This window comes from Diceros bicornis, chromosome 18 (genome assembly GCF_020826845.1).
Source record: "Diceros bicornis minor isolate mBicDic1 chromosome 18, mDicBic1.mat.cur, whole genome shotgun sequence".
Taxonomy (NCBI): Eukaryota; Metazoa; Chordata; class Mammalia; order Perissodactyla; family Rhinocerotidae; genus Diceros; species Diceros bicornis.
Window position 1 is genome coordinate 58828608 of NC_080757.1, and position 17291 is coordinate 58845898.

At 58.1% G+C, this 17291-nt stretch overlaps 2 protein-coding genes across 6 annotated transcripts in view; both read right to left on the reverse strand.

The window, feature by feature from the left end:
• USP36 (ubiquitin specific peptidase 36) overlaps positions 1-17291 on the reverse strand; it is a 272438-nt gene that overhangs the window by 245258 nt on the left and 9889 nt on the right. The window lies entirely within an intron of this gene.
• The window catches only part of RBFOX3 (RNA binding fox-1 homolog 3), an 86692-nt gene that overhangs the window by 21162 nt on the left and 48239 nt on the right, over positions 1-17291 (reverse strand). For all 5 annotated transcript variants that reach the window (XM_058561786.1, XM_058561785.1, XM_058561787.1 and 2 more), the window contains exon 2: positions 1673-1927. In XM_058561786.1, the coding sequence (XP_058417769.1) occupies positions 1673-1927 (255 nt within the window). The remainder of the gene's footprint in view (positions 1-1672; positions 1928-17291) is intronic.

Consider the following 17291-nt stretch of genomic DNA (forward strand, 5'->3'; position numbering starts at 1 on the left):
CATGTCCTGGATGGGTGGGGACTGATGGTTCCGTGCCCGGCACACAGCAGGTGCCCCACGAGCGTCAGCTGCAGGAAGGAGGGCCTTACACTTGTCCTGGGGAGGCTGCAGCGCAGGTCAGGGAGCCTCCGGGCTCGTTGGTGTGGTACAGCTATCAGCCGTGGGTATCATGCCAGCCTGTGGCATCTGAGGGTCTGATAGTCTTGTTTCTGTGTTTGCTTCCAGGGTGAATCCCCGTGGCTCACGAGGGGGGCGTGAGAGGTTGGACCAGATGCACCCTGTCCACCGTGGCCCCTCAGAAAGAGACCGGTCTGCCAGCCGTGACTCCCTCACCATGAGCCCACTCTGGCTCCTGTGCCCACCTCTCTCTCTTCTGAGCACACACAGCTCGGGGGTTGAGGACTCAGCAGCAGCGGAAGCCTGGGAAGTATGGTTTGGCTCCCAGGTCTAGGACCTGCGGGCCTCGCCTTTTCCATCTGTAGGAACCCTGGGGGCGTCTTGGGAGACACCCTGCACCAGGGACACTGGAGGAATGGAGAAGTCTGGTGGCTTCGGAGCAGACTCAGGCTAGGCAGCACTCTGAACAGGGGAAGGGCACTGGCTGGGCCACAGCAGAGGGTCCAGTCCAGCCCAGGAGGCAGCTTGGGTGGGCTCTCTCCCCAGAGAGCTTGGATGATGCTGCCTACATGGGGAGGGCGGGTAATATTTGGATCCACACAGCATCTTGGGAGCCAGGATGGATTTAGGGGGTCTGAGGGAGCACAGCGGGGGAGCACCCATCAGGAGGCCGCCAGGACAGTGCCGCTCCTGGGCAGTGCAGGGCATGTTGGCCTCCTGCCCAGCCCCACCAGCCAGCGCTGGGATGGAGCCAGCAGGGACGGTTGGATGAACCCAGAGCAGCGGTGAGGGGCGGGCACAGGGAGAACGCAGTGGAGAGGGCCAGGGAAAGGGACCGAGCAGGCCAGGGTTCCAGGGCCTGGGCAGCAGCCTGGTCTCCGAGAGGGGGCTACTCTCATGGGATACCCATCCCAGGTCGGCCACTCCTTGCCACGCTCCTCTGCTATCAGGACATCTCTGAGAAGTGCAGGCTCAGCACTTTCTCCTCGGAGCTGCGTTACAACCACATAATTGAAGCTATCTGATTGGAGGGCAGCCAAGCAGGTAGATTACAAGTGATTAGAAATGATAGGAATGCCTGCAACCTGAGACAGCTCTAAGGGGCCCTGGGCCTCTTCCCGCACCGCCAGCCCTCCCGGCTTGCCCCCATGACACGGGGTGAGCCCAGGCCCTGGTCTCCGCCATTTCCCTTGCTTCCCATTAACAGGTCACTGGCAGCCGAGGACACGCTCCATCTCCCAGATGAGGTGAGAGTCTGCCTGAAGTTGTGGCTCAGGGAAGCCGGGGGCAGCTGGAGGCGGTAGGCCTGGCTACAAGAGGGGTCACGGCCCTACCCCGCTGTGCCTGGCTGAGCAGGTGCCACCAGAAAGATCCCTGGTGTCAGATGATGAACAGTTCCAAGGCTGGGAACTCCTTCCCTGGGGGCGAGGACTCCTGCTATGGGGCCTGCCTCTCCACATACAGAGGTCCCTCCCCGCCTCGCCTCACTGCCCCCCCGAGTCACCCGTCTGGGCGACATTGCCCCCTGAAGCTCCAGGGTCTCGGGGCCCCTTACCGGCACTGTCTGGGCCCCTGCAATGGGCTGTGTGCTGGCTTCGGTGCCTGGCTGCTCAGGGTGGGTCTGTGCTGGTGTGTACAGGGTCATGCCGTGCTCTGGGGGGACTGGGGTCTGGCCCGGGTAGTCCTGCGTGGGGTGCGGTGGGGGCGGGGCGTACTCGGCAGGGATGCCGTTCTGTGGTGGAGGGGGGTACTGGGCAGGGGGGTAGGGCTGGGCCATCGCTTCGGGCGGAGCCGTGGTGTCCTGGTTGCCCTGTGGAGGGAGAGAGAGCAAAGCTGGTTAGACCCTGCACGGCTTGGACACTGCTCCCTCCCCAGAGCCCGGGGGGCCGGCGCTGTCCTAGCCGCGCGGGGGTTTCCAGACACCCCTGTCCTCTCGATGTCATTCTTTCTGCAGCATTTTCCAGGCCCCCAAGTTGGGGCTCCCCCAGCATGGGGCACCAGCTCAGAGCTGGAGGAGGTGCCCACCGGGCTGGGGGGTGTTCTAGGGAGCCCAGGGTTTGAGGCCACTTACACACACTTGTCAGACCTGAGTACACTAAAGGTTTTTTTTAATCCATCTAGTTTAAAAAAATTGTCTTATTTTGAGATAACTATAGACTCCCATGCAGTGTTAAGAAATAACACAGCATGATCCTGTGTACCATCTACCCAGTTCCCCCAGCGGTGACATCTTGTGAAGCCATCCCACCAGAGACTGGCATGGATCCAGTCAAGATACAGAATGTTCCAGCAGCACCAGGATCCCTCCTGTCGCCCTTTCTAACTGCACCTGCCTCCCTCCCGCCTCGTGAAGGTTGTTGAGGCTTGGTTTTCTCATGGGTGGAGCGGGCATAGGATACGCACTCACAGCCTACGGGGAGAGGATCAGAGTGGAACATGCAGGACACGGAGCCCGGTACACCATAGCCCCCACAGCGGCCACTGTGGTGAGGTGCCATCTACTGGGCATGGTAGGTTCCTGCCTCTGTCTTGAGGATCCCCAAGATCTCCTGAAGATCTCTTCCCACCCTCTTGAAGGCCTGCTGCTTCGGGAGGGAAAAGTGCTCTCTGGATGCTATGAAGCTGGCCCCAGCCACCCCCGGGGGCTTTTAGAAGCCCTGACCCTTGGCAGGCCCAGCCACGCTCTGGGCAGTGGTTCTCCAAACGGGGGGCCCGGACCTGCAGTATCAGTATCACCTGGGAGCTTGTCAGCGATGCAGGTTCTCGGCCCCACCCCAGACCTCCTCCCACAATCTCGGTGCTGGTGAGAACCACTGAGGGAGCACATAAAAGGCAGCCCTGGTGCAAAGTCCCTCAGCCCCAGAGAAGGGCCCCGGGTCCCTCACGGACATGGAGTCAGAGGGGAGGTGGGGCAGGGGCGGGGTTCCGGCTTTTCCCACTAGCCGGGTCCCACTATAGATGCACGCAGGCGGGGAGGGCAGGCTTGGGGCACCTCTGAGCAGGTGCATCACTCTCTGGCCTTCTGAGAGTGTCCCCAGGGAGAGAGTGCCCAGCTCCAAGGACAGGTACCATCTCTCACTTGAGTAGCCCACTGGTGTGGAAGGACCTTGCGCAGATGTGGACGGTCTGACACTCAGGACTAGTTTCCTGATGCCCTGAGAGGGAGGAAGCCCATGTGCTCCCACGCTCCTGCATCACACCAACCTTGGCATGTTCTGCTGTGTGTCTCCTTGTCCATCACCCCCTCGAGATGGGCGCTCCTTCCAGAGAACATGCTGTGTCTTGCTCTGTGCTGTATCCTGCATTTGGATACTACTCTTATTCACCCAAAAACTGTTTAGCCGATGTCTGGGGGTGTGACGCCTGGGGCCTGAGTGAGAGCGGGATGGGCAGCCCCTGCCCTTCTGGGGTCTGCATCCAGCCGGAGAAGAAATTCAGACAATACCCAGATGTCGAATCAACTGCTAGAGTGTGAGGTGCCCTGAGGGGCCTGGCCACCCGAGGGCGATGGTGAACGAGCCAAAGACCCCGGCTGGGTGTTCTGCCTTCAGGCCAGGGCCTTGTCCCCCACTGACTGTCTGCCTGCTCATCTCCCTCCTAGCGGGAGGCCTGAGGCCCCCAACTCTCTGCCTGGGGCCCAGCTCCACCATGCCTCCCAAACGGTTCCACAATGGCAGCCGCCGCTGTCTCAGTGCCCGCCACCCCTGACTCCCGGGGTACCCCTGACACCACTGAACAGTGGCCTAATGAGCAGAACTCCTGTCCTCCTCCTCCTCGGCGAAGCCACCTGGTCCCACCCTCTCTCCTCAGAGACTGAAACCGGGGCAGTGTTCACACTCCTGACAACAGGAGGGAAATGCATGTGCACGCACACACACACGCACACACACGAATGCACGCCCCTACTGGAGTTCCTGCCTCATTGCTCCAAAGTAGCCACCAAACCCCATTACCCGCTGTTAGCAAATGTGTGGGCAATGATGTCTCCCACCTCCCAGCTGAGAGAGGGAAGGGTTTGGCTCAGGGCGAGGGAGGAGAGGGGCCGGGGGAGGTGGGAGCTGTGGCAGAGGTGGAGGAGCACCCAGGATGGCCAGGACTGGGAGGGAGGGAGGCCAGGGCAAGGGCCGAGGAAAGCGGCGGGAGCTGGGTGGGGAGGAAGAGTCTGGAAGTGTGGAAAGGCGAGGGTGAGGGAAGGACGGGGCGGCGCTGTCAGTGGCCTTGGCCTTGGGAGATCAATTAACTGATTAATATTTGATTAAGAACCTTCACTAACTTACATCTTCCCAGTGGCCCCGCCTCCTCCAAGGCCCTGAGGAAGGGGGGCTCCTCTCCCATCTGCATCCTTCTCACCCCACCCCCAACTGTCCCCAGTGCCATCTTCCCTGGGTCCCATTTGGGCTGAGTGACAGCTGCCAATCACTCCCACTGCAGTTCCGCAGTTCCCTGGCTGGAGCGCAGAGGCCAGAGCATCAGCGGAACCTGCACGCAAAGGTGGGGCACTGAGTGCTAGGGTCTGAGGGGTCTGAGGTGGGCAGGAGGCAGCTGTGAGATTTGTGACATCATGATAAAGTCAGCACATCTGAGCACACAGTGCTCCCTGCTTTGCAGACATTAACTCATTTAATCTCCCTCCAACCCCAACAAGGTGGACACTATCACTTCCCCATTTCACAGCTAATAAAACTGAGGCATAGGGACTAAGTGACTTGTCAGGCTAGTTCAGGAGGAACCAGGATAGTGCACAGGCTGCCTGGCTCCAAAACCTACCCCTCTGCCCCTCGTGCAGAACTGTGGCCCTTCACGGGAGGGTCCTGGGAGGATTGTGAGGTTTCACAGCCAGGTGACAGAGTCTAGACCTCGGACTGCACAGGGATGGGCTCCCTCTTAGCCACCGGGTGGACCTAGGTGACCATTTATCCTCTGAATAGATTTCCCCATCTGCAAGTCGTCATCGGGTGCCCCAGTAAGAGAAAGTGCAGAATAAAAGCTAGCTAGCATGATTCGATGGGTTCTGAGGTGATTCTCGACACCCCTGCCCCGCGTCTCCTCCATGCCCATGCTGGAGGTGGCTGTGGTCTCGCGAGTGGCTCTACCCTGGCTGCATATCCCATGCCTGGGTCCCACCCCAGGGCAACTGAGTCAATTCCCAACCAAACTTTCCTATGAGGTTCTCATTTGCAGCCCGGGCTGAGAGCCCCCGGAGCAGACTTGGATATAGAAGCAGAAGGTATCAGGTCCACCCTGAGGGGGTTTGTAAATGCCCAGCACACAGAGGGCTGCACAGCCAGTGTCTGTCACATTCCTTTTCTTCCTCCCTCCCCAGTCTGCTGGGACCAGAGGCAATGAGGGGCTGGGCTTTGCAGCGTGAGCTGAGTGGAGTCCCCTGCCAGGCTGGGGGCTCATCTCAGATGGCCTTGTTCCAGAGCAGCTTGTGAACGTCTGGCTTCCCAGGGGATTGTGAATTCCCAAGGAGTGAGGCCATTCACTCACCCTCCATCCCCACATCTCTGTTCTCAGCACAGCACTCTGTGGCACTCAGAAGAGTCTCAATGCACATCAGATGGGTGGGTGGGTGGATGGATGGATGGAAGGATGGATAAATGGAAGGATGGTAGATGAAGAGATGGATGGACAGACCAATTGACCAATGGGTGAATGGATGGATGGCTAAGTGGATGGATGGGTGGGAGTATGGACAGATGAAAAGATGAATGGATGGATGGACAGATGGATAGATAGATGAAATGACAGATGGATGGGTGGGAGGATGGAAAGATGGGTGGATAGAAAGATGGATGGGTAGGAGGATGGACGGATGAATGAATGGAGGAAAGGATGGAAGGATGGTGGATGAAGAGATGGATGGACAGACCAATGGACAGATGGGTGGATGGATGGATACATGGATGGATGGATAGATAGATGGATGGAAAGATTGATGGCTGAGTAGATGAAAAGTTGTATGGATAGAAAGATGGATGGGTAGACAGATGAATGGATGAGTAGATGGATAGGTGGCTTAAAGGTAAAAGACCCTGGTCAAGTCATTATTCCCCCTCCCTCTACAAACTTGTCCCTCTCTCCTGTTATCACATTTGCCTGACAAAACTGGTAAGAGCCACCTCTGCCCACTCGACTCCATGGCCCACACCACTACAGAAAACCACAAAATCACCCTGAGTGATTCACTTGAGATCATTGACCACAGACTGAAGTAGGCTGGCACTGCCACTCAGCTCTCATGCTCTGAATGACCATTTCACTTTTCCTCTTCAACCCTGCAAACATTCTCCCTTATGCTCACTCTTGGTGAAACCTTGCTTCCTGTTTTCTGTAGAAAATAGAAGAGAATGTCCATGCTCACCTGTTTGCCCACCTGCCTCGTACTCTATACTTTGCCTTTCCTCCTGTCCCTGGGGATGAAGGTCCATGCTCCGTCTATGACCAATCACTTCAACTGCATGCTGGAGTCCAGTCCGTCTCACGCACACGTGCTCACAGCTCTGGCAATACACTGCAATCTCTCCCATGGTAGGAAAAGAAAAACCTACTTAACTCCACAGTTCCTTCAGCCTACACACCCATTCACTGTTCCCTACGGAGCAAAGTTTTGTGAATGAGTTGCCCAGACCTGTGGCCCCCAATTCCTTTACTCCTGTTCTCTCTTCATCCCACTCCAAACCGGCTTTCCCTGGCACCATTCCCTGAAACTACCTTTGTCAAGGTTTCCACCTCTGCCATGTTGAAAGCCCAATGGCCAGTTTCCAGTCCTCATCTGACCTGATTCCTCAGCAGCACTGAACGCATGGACCGCCTCTCTCTAGAAATGCTTTCCTCTCTTGGTTCTGTCATATCACTCTCTATTGGTTCTCCTACTTTTATTGGAAGTTTCTTCTAAGTCTGCGCGTCACTGGTTCCCTCAAATCTCCCTACCTCTAGATGTTGGAGGGCCCCAGTGCTCAGTCCTTGGACTCTTCTCTTCTCTGGCTACACTCACTACTTGAAGGTTCTTAGTTTTAAAATTTAAAATACCATCTATATGGTGAACACTGCCAAGTTATATCTCCATCCTGGACTTCTCCCCAGAATTCCAACAGCCCCCCAGGGGTCTGCACTTGGATGCCTAATACACATTCAAGCTTGACACACCCCTAAAGGGACTCCTGCTTCCTTCCCATTGTCCCTATCGAACCTGTCTCTCTTGAGGTCTTCCCCATCTCAGGAAACACCATCCCCCAGGTCCAGTGCTCAGCCCTAAACCTGGGGGTCCCCGCTGGTGCCTCTCTTTTTTGTCCCCCACAAACAATCAAGCAGGAAACCCTGTTGGCTCCACCTTCAACATGTACCCAGAGTCCAACTGCCTCTATCAACTCACTGCTCCCCTGGGCCGGGCCTCCATGGTGTCCACCTGGTGTTCCTGCCTCCGCCCCTGCCCCCTACAGTCAGTCTTCTCACAGTAAAATCCAAAGTCCTAACATAGCCTCCTCTGCCCTGAATGACCTGGACCCCCTACTCCTGGGCGCTCATCTCCTCCTTCACTCCCTTTGCTTGTTCTGTTCTGGCCACAAGTGTCTTTGCTGTTCCTTGAACGTCCAGCTCTGGCCTCAAGCAATTTGCACTGGCTGATCCCTCTGCGGGAACACTCTTCCCCAGGTTCCCCCATGGCACTCTCACCTCCTTCAGTGTCACCTTCTCAGGGAGGACCCTTTAAAATTGCGGTCCCCCACCCCGGTGCTCCCCTTCCCCCGACCTCGCTTTGCTCTTCTCCATCTGAGAGTCTCCTTATGTCCATCATTCACCGTCTGCCTCCTGCTCCTAGAGCATCATCGCCAGATGACTTTGTCTTGCTCGCTGCTGAACTGCCAGCATCCGAGTGGTGCACGACACATAGTAGGAACGTGAGAAATATGTGCTTAGCGGGTGAGTGAATGTGCAGGAAGAGAGAAGACAAAAGTCCTTGTGAGAGTGGTCACTAAGGAGCTCTACGGGTGCCCCGAGGACCATGACCCCGAGGCCTCGCAACAAGCCCAAGAGGCAGGATCGGGCTGTAATTCCTTTATCACCTGGGAGGAGCGGGTGTCAGCGGAGGTCGGCCATCACCTTCAGGTGGTACTTACCCTGAGTAGGACCCAACAGGAAACTCTGCGGTGCTGAGAGCCTGCTCTGTGTCCAGTGCTCTGTGCCCATTATGTAGTGTTTATTCACAATTCTTCTGTGTGGTAGGTATCTCGATCGCCATTTTTACAGAGGGGAAAAGGAGGCACAGAGGGACCAATGTGCCTGCCCAGGGTCACAGAGCAGATAAGCACACAGACCCATCCCATCCCACACACTCTTCTGCACACGTGCCAATTTCAAAAAAGAGGGTAAGACGGCACAAGCTGAGTTTGTAAGTGGAGGGTGGTGGCCTGCTTGTGGTGTGCTGGCGCCGGCTCCTTCCAGCTCATTCTGGCTCCTGAGTGCTGACCGGAAGCATCTCTTTCTGACTCCAAGTTTGGTGACTCACGTTGGCAGCTGGAAAGCGGCCACAGTGGGAGTGCTTACACCCCAGGAATTGGCTAATGCTACACATCAGAGCTGGGTCTGTCTAGGAGAGCTGGTTGTTAGACCTTTACTAGCACACCACCACCTGACCTCCTCATCACACCATGCGGTGACTGCCAGGGCTGACCCGGGGAGGGGTGATGTTGGGGGGAGACAAGCGATACTGAACATGACTGTCTGCAAAGTGTGAATTCAACGTCTTAAAATTAAGTGCAATTCAAGCAACACTTGCGGAGCCCCTTCTCGGAGCTTGTACTTAAAGATGAATAAGGCGCATTCTGTGCCCTGGCCACTCCCAACCAACAATAATGGGGGCTAGAAGGCAGTACGTTCCAGAAAGATTGAAGTTCATTCATCTGGCAAAAGGGAACTGAGGGCCATGGACACAGAAGGGTGGAACCGACTTCGACCTGGGGACGAGGCAAAATGTCACAGGGAGGGTGTGTGTGGCTGGCCTGGAGGGCTGGGACCAGGGCTCTGTGAGTGACTGCGCCTGGTGCCCGCCATCTGCACAGCCAGCTCCCCTCTCCCCCTCACTCCTGCTTGCTGCTCCAGGATGCTGGCCTGTGGTGGTACCAGCTCCGGGGTTGTGCTGGCCTGTGCTATCCTTGGTGGTCCCCTCCGCCCATCCTCCAGACACCACTGCATACAGTGTCCTTGTAAATAAACTGGCCTCCAGTTATCCTAGAGCGGGCAGCCACTTGTTTTCTGTTGGATTCTGATGACATGGTGATGTGGGATGGAAGGGCTTGTCTAGCCCGAGGAACGGACAGGGAGGGGCTTTTAGCAGGGGTGCCCAGTGGCCAACCGCCTTGGTTTGGCCCCTGCACTCTGGCTGGGTGTGCTTTTGGTACAGAACCCTCCATTTCTGGGTGACCCTGGGCTCGGCCTTACCTCTTAGTTTGTGGAAGGGGGACAGTGACATGTCTGCCTAGAGGCAGGGGCTGGGTGGGAGGACCTCCATCTTCCAGATCTAGAGCTAAGACCCCCCAAGTGTCCCTGCCCACATTGCCAGCCCAGTGCTTTCTCTGCCCAGCATGAATTCCTGTGTTCCCCAGCCAGTTTGCTGCCATCCTGCGGGTCAGGGTCCCCTGTGCGTGTGAGGTGACAGGCCAGGCAGGATGCTCAGGGATCAGGGTGGTGGAAGGGAGGGGGAAAGCAGACAGTAGCAGCAGACAGAGCCCCACCAGCCCCTTCCCGCTGTGCAGTCCCTCCCGACTCCCTCTGTTCACAGCCCCTCCACTACAATTAGGCTAATTGCCTCTCAGACTCCTCACCCAGGGAGGGAGGGCGCCGCATGGCCCTGGCCCACAGGTCAGGCTGCAGTGGGGAGGGAGGCTGGCGGCAAGGACTGGGCAACAAGCCATTTCTTCACCAGCTCTAGGCAAAGCCAGCTTCAGACAGGACGGAGGAGGGGAGCAAGGCAGAACGACCAACCCCACAGACCAAACTGGTAGGTATGCCATCTGCCCGTCCCACTCCGTACAACACTCACCTGCCCTGAGAGGGCAGCGGACCCTCGGCCCCCATACTGATTTTTACACAAGTCACCTGCATCTATTGGGCCTCTGCTGCCAGGCACAGGGACGTGGAAGACACCGGCCCAGAGAGCCCCTTCTGAGCACCCCTGGCCTGTCCTCCAGCCCACCCCCTGCTTCTGTGAAGAATCAGTGTCAGAAAGGGAGGAAGGCTGACCTGGGTGCTGACCTCTGGCAAGCAAGAGGTGTGGGTTCATGTCCCTGGGGCCCCCAGTGACAGCTGAGCCAGGGGGCTCACGGCTCTGAGCCCCTAGCCTGGAATCAGGGATGGTCCTGCCCTCCCCTTGTCCCAGGGTGTGTACACGTGAGGCTGTGGCCCAAATCTCTGGACGCTGGGGGAGTCTGCATCCTAAGCAAATCAAAGACTCCTTCAGTTTTGGAATCTTAGAACAGGAGGCGACCACAGGTGACACCCAAGCTAGCCTGCCAGGCAAACTGGGACTCTCATCTCCATGTCCTCCCCGACAGGCGCTCCTGCCCCCCTCTGCTCTTTACCAACTTGGAGGCTCTTCCGTCTCAGAACAGCTCTGCCAGAAAGCTCCTCATGCCCTGAGCTGAAATCCACCTTCTGGAAACTTCCACCCAGCACCCGGCTTGAGCCCAGGGCCTGCACGACAGCAGTCCATGGACTCGTCCTCCACTTGCTGACCCTCCAAGGACTCGAAGGGTCCACAACAGCTGTACCCATCGCGGTTCTTCCTCAGCGCAGCTTCAGGAATACGTGGTACGGCTGTCCCATCTTCCAGGTGAAGAAACGCAGGTCAACGGCTCTGTGTGGATCCAAATCCAGGCCAGCGTCCTGAAGTGTCACCCTGACCATGGCATCTTCCCTTTCTCAGGTGCGGACACCCACCTGCCGAAAGGGAGGCTTTCTCTGGCCATGCCTGCTCGTGGTGAGGCTTCAGGAGCAGAGGGGGGAGCTGCATGGACAAGAGGAGCGCCCGTGATAACGCGTGAGCCGTGCCAGGGGAGGAGGGGATGCTCAGAGGGCGAGAGGAAAAGGAGAGGGACAGGAGGGAAGGAGAATCGCCAGCCTCATTCATTTAGGTGTTTTCTTGGAGGGAATGTTCCTATTTCCTTTTTTTAATGTGTTAATCATAGGACAGTGAAGTTTTGGGGGAAAACAAAAGAAGAGACTATTGAAAAGGAATGAAGATGGGATCCCAGAGAGGGACCTTGGAGAACGTTATGTCCACGCGATTGAGGAGGAGATCGGCACTGGGGAGGCTGACTGCCCAGAGTCACCTGTGGCTGAGTGCAGGCAGGCTGGTGTTCCTGCGTCGATGCCAGCGGGAGAGTGAGCAATGGCGCACATGAACTGCTCTCCCAGAATGCACCGAGCACCCGGGGCACACCAGCGACCACAGAGCCCTACCCCTGGGAGCAGACACCTCAGTGGAAGCCCCAGGAGCATTAACGGAATTGGAAATGCATGATGTGATTTTCATGGGGTAACCAATTAGCGCCTCCATTGTGGCTGGCTCAGGCCAAACATCCGAATTTCCCACGCAGCCAGCTGATAGAGGCAGGAGGAGGTGTGCTTGCCGGCTGGGCAGGTTCTGCGGCCCCGGAGCATTTGCCGGGTGACTCGCGGAGGCGCTCCCTCCTCGTGGAGAACAGGGGTAGGGCTCTGTTTTCCCAGGAGCACCCCTATGAAAATAAACAGTCACAACAGAGTCTTAGAGGACCTGCCAGGATCCAGAACAAAAGAAAGGGCAGATCCAAGATTCAGCAGGGGCTGCCTCAGCATGGAGGTCGCCGGCAGGAGGCAGGCGGCGGCCCTCTCCCTCACCAGGTTCCTGCCTTCTGACTCAGTTGCTTTCTCCGCCCAGACACAGACCACCTCATGGCTCGTGGGCTCCTGATCTGAAGTTTTGCGGGAGAGCATCCCTGAGGTCCCCAAGCAGCCCGGGCACCCAGGGAAAGCCAGGTCCTGGCCGGTGGAGGGGAGTCTGGGAGGCCTGGGAGGCAGGCCCAGCTCCCATCTTCATTCGAGACCCCTCCCTGGCCCCTTCCAGCCCGCCACCCCAGAATGATGGACAGCAGAGACTTCTCTCTGCTGGATAATCTCATGCCTCCCTTCCATGAGTTCTTCAAGGTGTCACCCCAAAGGTGCAGGGTGGGAGGTCCCTGCAGGCAAGTACTTCACAGCAGAGACTTTGGGGCACGGCCTCTGTAAGCAGAGGGGTGCTGGTACAGACGCCTCAAGGCAGAGCTGGCTCCTATTACGGAGCAGGGAACTGGGGTGGCAGGGGCAACGCATTGCACCTGAGCCCACCTGGCCTTCCAGAACCTCAGCAGTGGAGAGTGGAGCTCCGGCCCACGAGACCCCCAAGGGCAAGGGCTCATCACTGAGTCCCCAGCCCCTGACCCAGCTCGGGCACACAGCAGGTGCTCAGCAACCCCTGAGTAACACTGACAATTGCAGCAGTGACAGCCATTGGCTGAGGGCTTTCGAGAGCCTGGCACTGTGTTAAGCAATAAAAATGTGTTATCTCATGTAATCGTCAACGGGAAGTCACCTGCCCACGTGCACACAGCCAGTACATGGCAGACCTGAGCCGTGAACCCAGGCCTGCCTCTGGAACCACCAGAGGCTGCCCGATGGGTATGGGCTGTTGTCCACACGGGAGTAGAAGAGGGCGTGCCCTCCACCACGGCCTGGGGGAGGGTCAGCCGCCCACTGTGCTCACTCCCCTTCCCCAAGATCCCCGGGCTTCCTAGAATTCACTCTAACCTGCAACTAGCCAGGGTGTCCCCAGCCCTACAAGTGCCCACCTCTGTGCTGACATTTTCCTCTGACGTTCAGAGCACGCCTACGGCCTCTGCATGGGCTGACCCCAGGCCCCCTCCCCACCACGGAGGGGAGGCAGTGGTGTGCTGGGAAGTGTTTAACAACTGGCTCTGTGGGGGAAAGCCCTGCTTGGTGGCGCCTGCTGACTTCCGTGGTGTAAATACTCCCGCCCTGCCGATTTCAAGGTACCAGCAGGAAGTCACTGGAGCTGGGAAGACGCGCGCACAATCGGGCTTGTCTGAACGACTCCAGCACACCCCGGGCGGGGAGGGGCTGCCCCAATCGGGCTCCAGTTCACCTTCTCTGTCCCAGCAACTGGAGGTCTGGGGAGGGCCAGCGATGGGGGCGGTAGCTGGGATGGAGGCTCTGCGGGGACAGGGGCTGTGCTGGGAGTGGCCGGAGAGACCAGGGACCCGCGGAAGAGAGCGGCTGGTCGTGCTGCTTGCTGGGAGGGAGGCTCGGAGGCTGGAGGCTGGGCAGGGATCCACCGGAGCAGGTGCTCTTCCCACCCCATTCAACCCATTCGGTCCCTTGGCAGCCAGCTTCATATCTTTTATTAACCAGGGCCATCGGCCAGCCTGTCACACCCCTTATTACTTCATTCAGGGACCGGTAGATCGAGGGCTCACAGGTTCCTCTCCCCCTTCCCGCCCTCCATCTCCACGAGGGGCCTGGTGCCCAGGCTGCCCCCGATACCCTAGAAGGCCAAACAAGATGCTCCCGAATCAGCCCAGCGCCTGGGAAGCAGCGTGCTCCCTGTTCTGCGTGTGCTCTGTGCGTGCTCTGTATGTGCTCCCCGTGCTCTCCATGTGTGCTCTGTGGGTGCCGCGTGTTCCATGTGCACTCCGTGTGTGGTCAGTGTGTGCTCTGTATGTGCTCCCCGTGCTCTCCATGGGTGCTCTGTGGGCACCATGTGTTCTGTGTGCGCTCCGTGCATGGTCTATGTGTGCTCTGTATGTGCTCCCCGTGCGCTCCATGTGTGCTCTGTGGGCACCGTGTGTTCCACGTGTGCTCCGTGCGTGGTCTCTGTGTGTGCTCTGTATGTGCTCCCCGTGCTCTCCATGTGTGCTCTGTGGGCGCCGTGTGTTCTGTGTGTGCTCCGTGCGTGGTCTGTGTGTGCTCTGCGTGTGCTCCCCGTGCTCTCCATGTGTGCTCTGTGGGTGCTGTGTGTTCTGCGTGTGCTCTGTTCATGCTCTGTGCGTGCCCTGTGGTGCTGTGTGTGCTCTGTGCATGTTCTGTGTGATGTTTGGGGAAAGAACTCAGGGCGTCCGTGCTCGCTGACGGGGAAGCGCCCTGCCTTTCCGTCTTACATCCTCCAACTGAAATGTCGGCACTGCCTCCACCCACGAACGTGGCTGCAAACCCAGGGCGTGAGCACCATGTGAGACCCCGACACCCACAGAACCACAGGCCCTTCCTACCGTGCCTTGGCTACCCCGACATGTGCCAATCTTTACGCTCACCCCAACTCCAAAACTAGGGTGGTGAGCAGACCCAGCCGTGGGCCTGGTTATCTCATGCATTAGTGAAGAAGTGACAGACATTTTGCATGTTTTCTCTTTTGATAAGCGTTTCAATAAAAATGGTTTCCTTTGTAATCGTAGGTATTTTATGTTATGCATTTAATACCATTTTCTGAGAAGGGGTGCATGTGCCTCACCAGATGCTAAGAGGGTTCAAGGCTCAAGAAACTGCAAGAGCCCTCGGCCCGACAGACCACAGGGGCCTTCCCGCTCTAACGACCCAGAGATACCACAGCCCCACCCCCCAGAACGGAGCCTGGCCACCTGGCCAGAGCCCACTGAGGGCCCTCAGCGCAGACTCAGCAGCACCTTCCTGCATCAGGTCCACCAGATCTCAGCTGAAAAGCCCCAGGTGAGGGGACGGATTCTCACACGATTAAGCCGTAACGCCCTCCAAGCTCACTGCATACAAATCAAAAATAATGTGGATTCATAAATTCTCTTCTCCCATCAGCTTCCCCTCCAGCCCAACTCTCGGTCCTGCCTGGGGAAATCAGCGAGGAGCCGTCTGGCCGATGGGGCTCCAAAAGCGGGGCGTGGGGGGCGCTGTGTGCTGGGAAGTGAGTTCACTCTTGATTGTCAATCAAGCCGGAAGGAAATAGCACCTACAGGTCCCACCTTCTGGGATCTGTGCAGAGCTGGAGGCTGCTGGGCTGGGCGGGGACCACTGAGGCTGGGGGTCTGCCACGGGCACCCCCTGCAAGAGGTCTCTGCAGGAGGGCAGGTGGTGGGGGACCAGCACTGCACTTGGGGTCACCAAGGGAGCCGAGGGAGCTGGGGCCATTCGCCCTGGGGGTGAGCAGGTGCTGCCCAGCTCCCCGCAAGCAGCTTTCAACTGCTTGGCTCTCCCTCTGAGAGCAGGAGGGAGGGGTGCTGGAGACAGGAGTCAGGAGGACCAGGAGGAGAGCACCCCCACTCCGAGAGGCACTTGGGAAAAGCAAACCCCTTTGGGGTGCAAGGGACCCTCTTCGCCCACACAGGCGAAGTGTGGGTAGCAGTTGCTGGAAGGTGGAGGGCAGCCCGTAGAGGGGCTGGGTCCCAGGATGACCCCACGCACTTGGCTTCTCACCATTGTACAGATGAGCACAGTGAGGCTCCTTGGGGCATAACATCGTGCCTGAGACCACAGGTGAGAGAGGGGCCAAGGCTGGGTGGGCCTCAGACCTAAGCGTGTGGGGACCCAAGTACCCCTTCCTGCCCCCACAGCCCTTCTGCCTCCCGGAGCAGGAGGAGCTCGCAGTGGCCTCGTGCCCCTGCCCACAGGAGCCCAGGGTTCGACTGGCCATCTGCCTTTGCCCTGGGGGGGCTGCGAAGCAAAGGCTCTGAGATGCCTGTGGGCTACCAAGGGCGAGGGGCGGGGGGAGAAGCCTGAGGACGCTGCTGGAGACTTATGTAGGGAGGAGGGACGAGGAACCAGAGGGGAGGGTCCCTGAGAAGGCCCCGGGCCGAGGCCCAGCCTTGACTGACCACAATGACTGCCAACTCCTAGCAGCGCCTCACTACAGCTCACACACAGCTCATTCTGTCCCATACCTTCACCTCCCACTCACTCAGTCAAGAACTGTTTGCTGAGCACCCACTAGGTTTGCTGAGCACCTACTAAAGTAAAAAACATGGCTGCAGTGCTGTGCTTATGGACGGGCTGTGTGCAGAGATTCTCTGCTGGGATCCAGGCCTCCTCCCTCCTCCAACCCACCCCACCCCCGCCCTGGAGGTGTTCAAACACCTCCTCTGGGAAGCCTTCCAAGCGATCCCTACCCCCTGTGATCTCCATTTTGCTCTGCTTCTCCTCCATCCTTCCCTGAGGCTTGTTGAGATGCTGCTGTGAGTTTATGAGTGGGTGAGCACACGTGGCATCTTCGTGTACTCACGAGCGTGGACTGGTGGACACCAGTCTCCTAGTTGGTGGGATCAAGAGAACATTGTCGGGGCCAATGCTCCCTCCCAGGGTCTTGTGAGGACAAAGCTACGGGACAGCTGTCAGGGAGACCCACAGAAGGAGGAGCGCCACCGAGGGCCCCCCATCCCGACCGCCAGCAGCCTCCAGGCCCCTCTCCCCCAAAGGTCCAGGGCAGATGGCTCTGCACCCCCAGGACGAGCCCTTTCTCATCCACAGAGGCAGCCTCATATCTGTTTCCTGCATATTCATTAAGGAATATCAGCATTATTAGTGGCCCACAGTCTTCACTTAGCAAATGGAACAGGATACTAAGCACGGTGCCCAGGACATGAGGTGGGCAGGTGCGGGTGGGGACAGTGGGCGGGTAGGGGTGGGGTGGGCAGGACCCACCTTTGGGTGCAAACCACGGTCTGTGCCCAGTGGCCTCAGGTCCCAGATGTCCCCCTCTCCCTTCCATGGTGCCCTTCTCCTAGTTACTATGAGCTCTGGGAAGGCAGACTCGAATGAAAATTTGTAAAATGTAATTAAGAAGGTAAATCTCCTGAGAGCGAAGATTACATAATGCGTCCCACAGTCTAACACCCGCTGGGGATCTGGTATGAGAACTGTGGATTTATTCATTGGTTGGGATAACTCTCCTGGTGGTCCTTCTTTCATGGGGACATTCGAGTCAGGGCAGTGTCTCAGGGAGGGGGTACTTGGTGGGGACAGAGCCCCTGGGCGCTCAAGCCTGGTCATGTACGGCCGCGCGCAGCAGGTATCCGCTACCTTCTGGCCTGCAGCTGTGGGCCACACAGTGAGGTCCTGGAAGTGGGGCCCGAGGGCCAACAGCGTCACCTGCCCTGGGAGCTGTTACAGATGCAGATTCTCGGGCC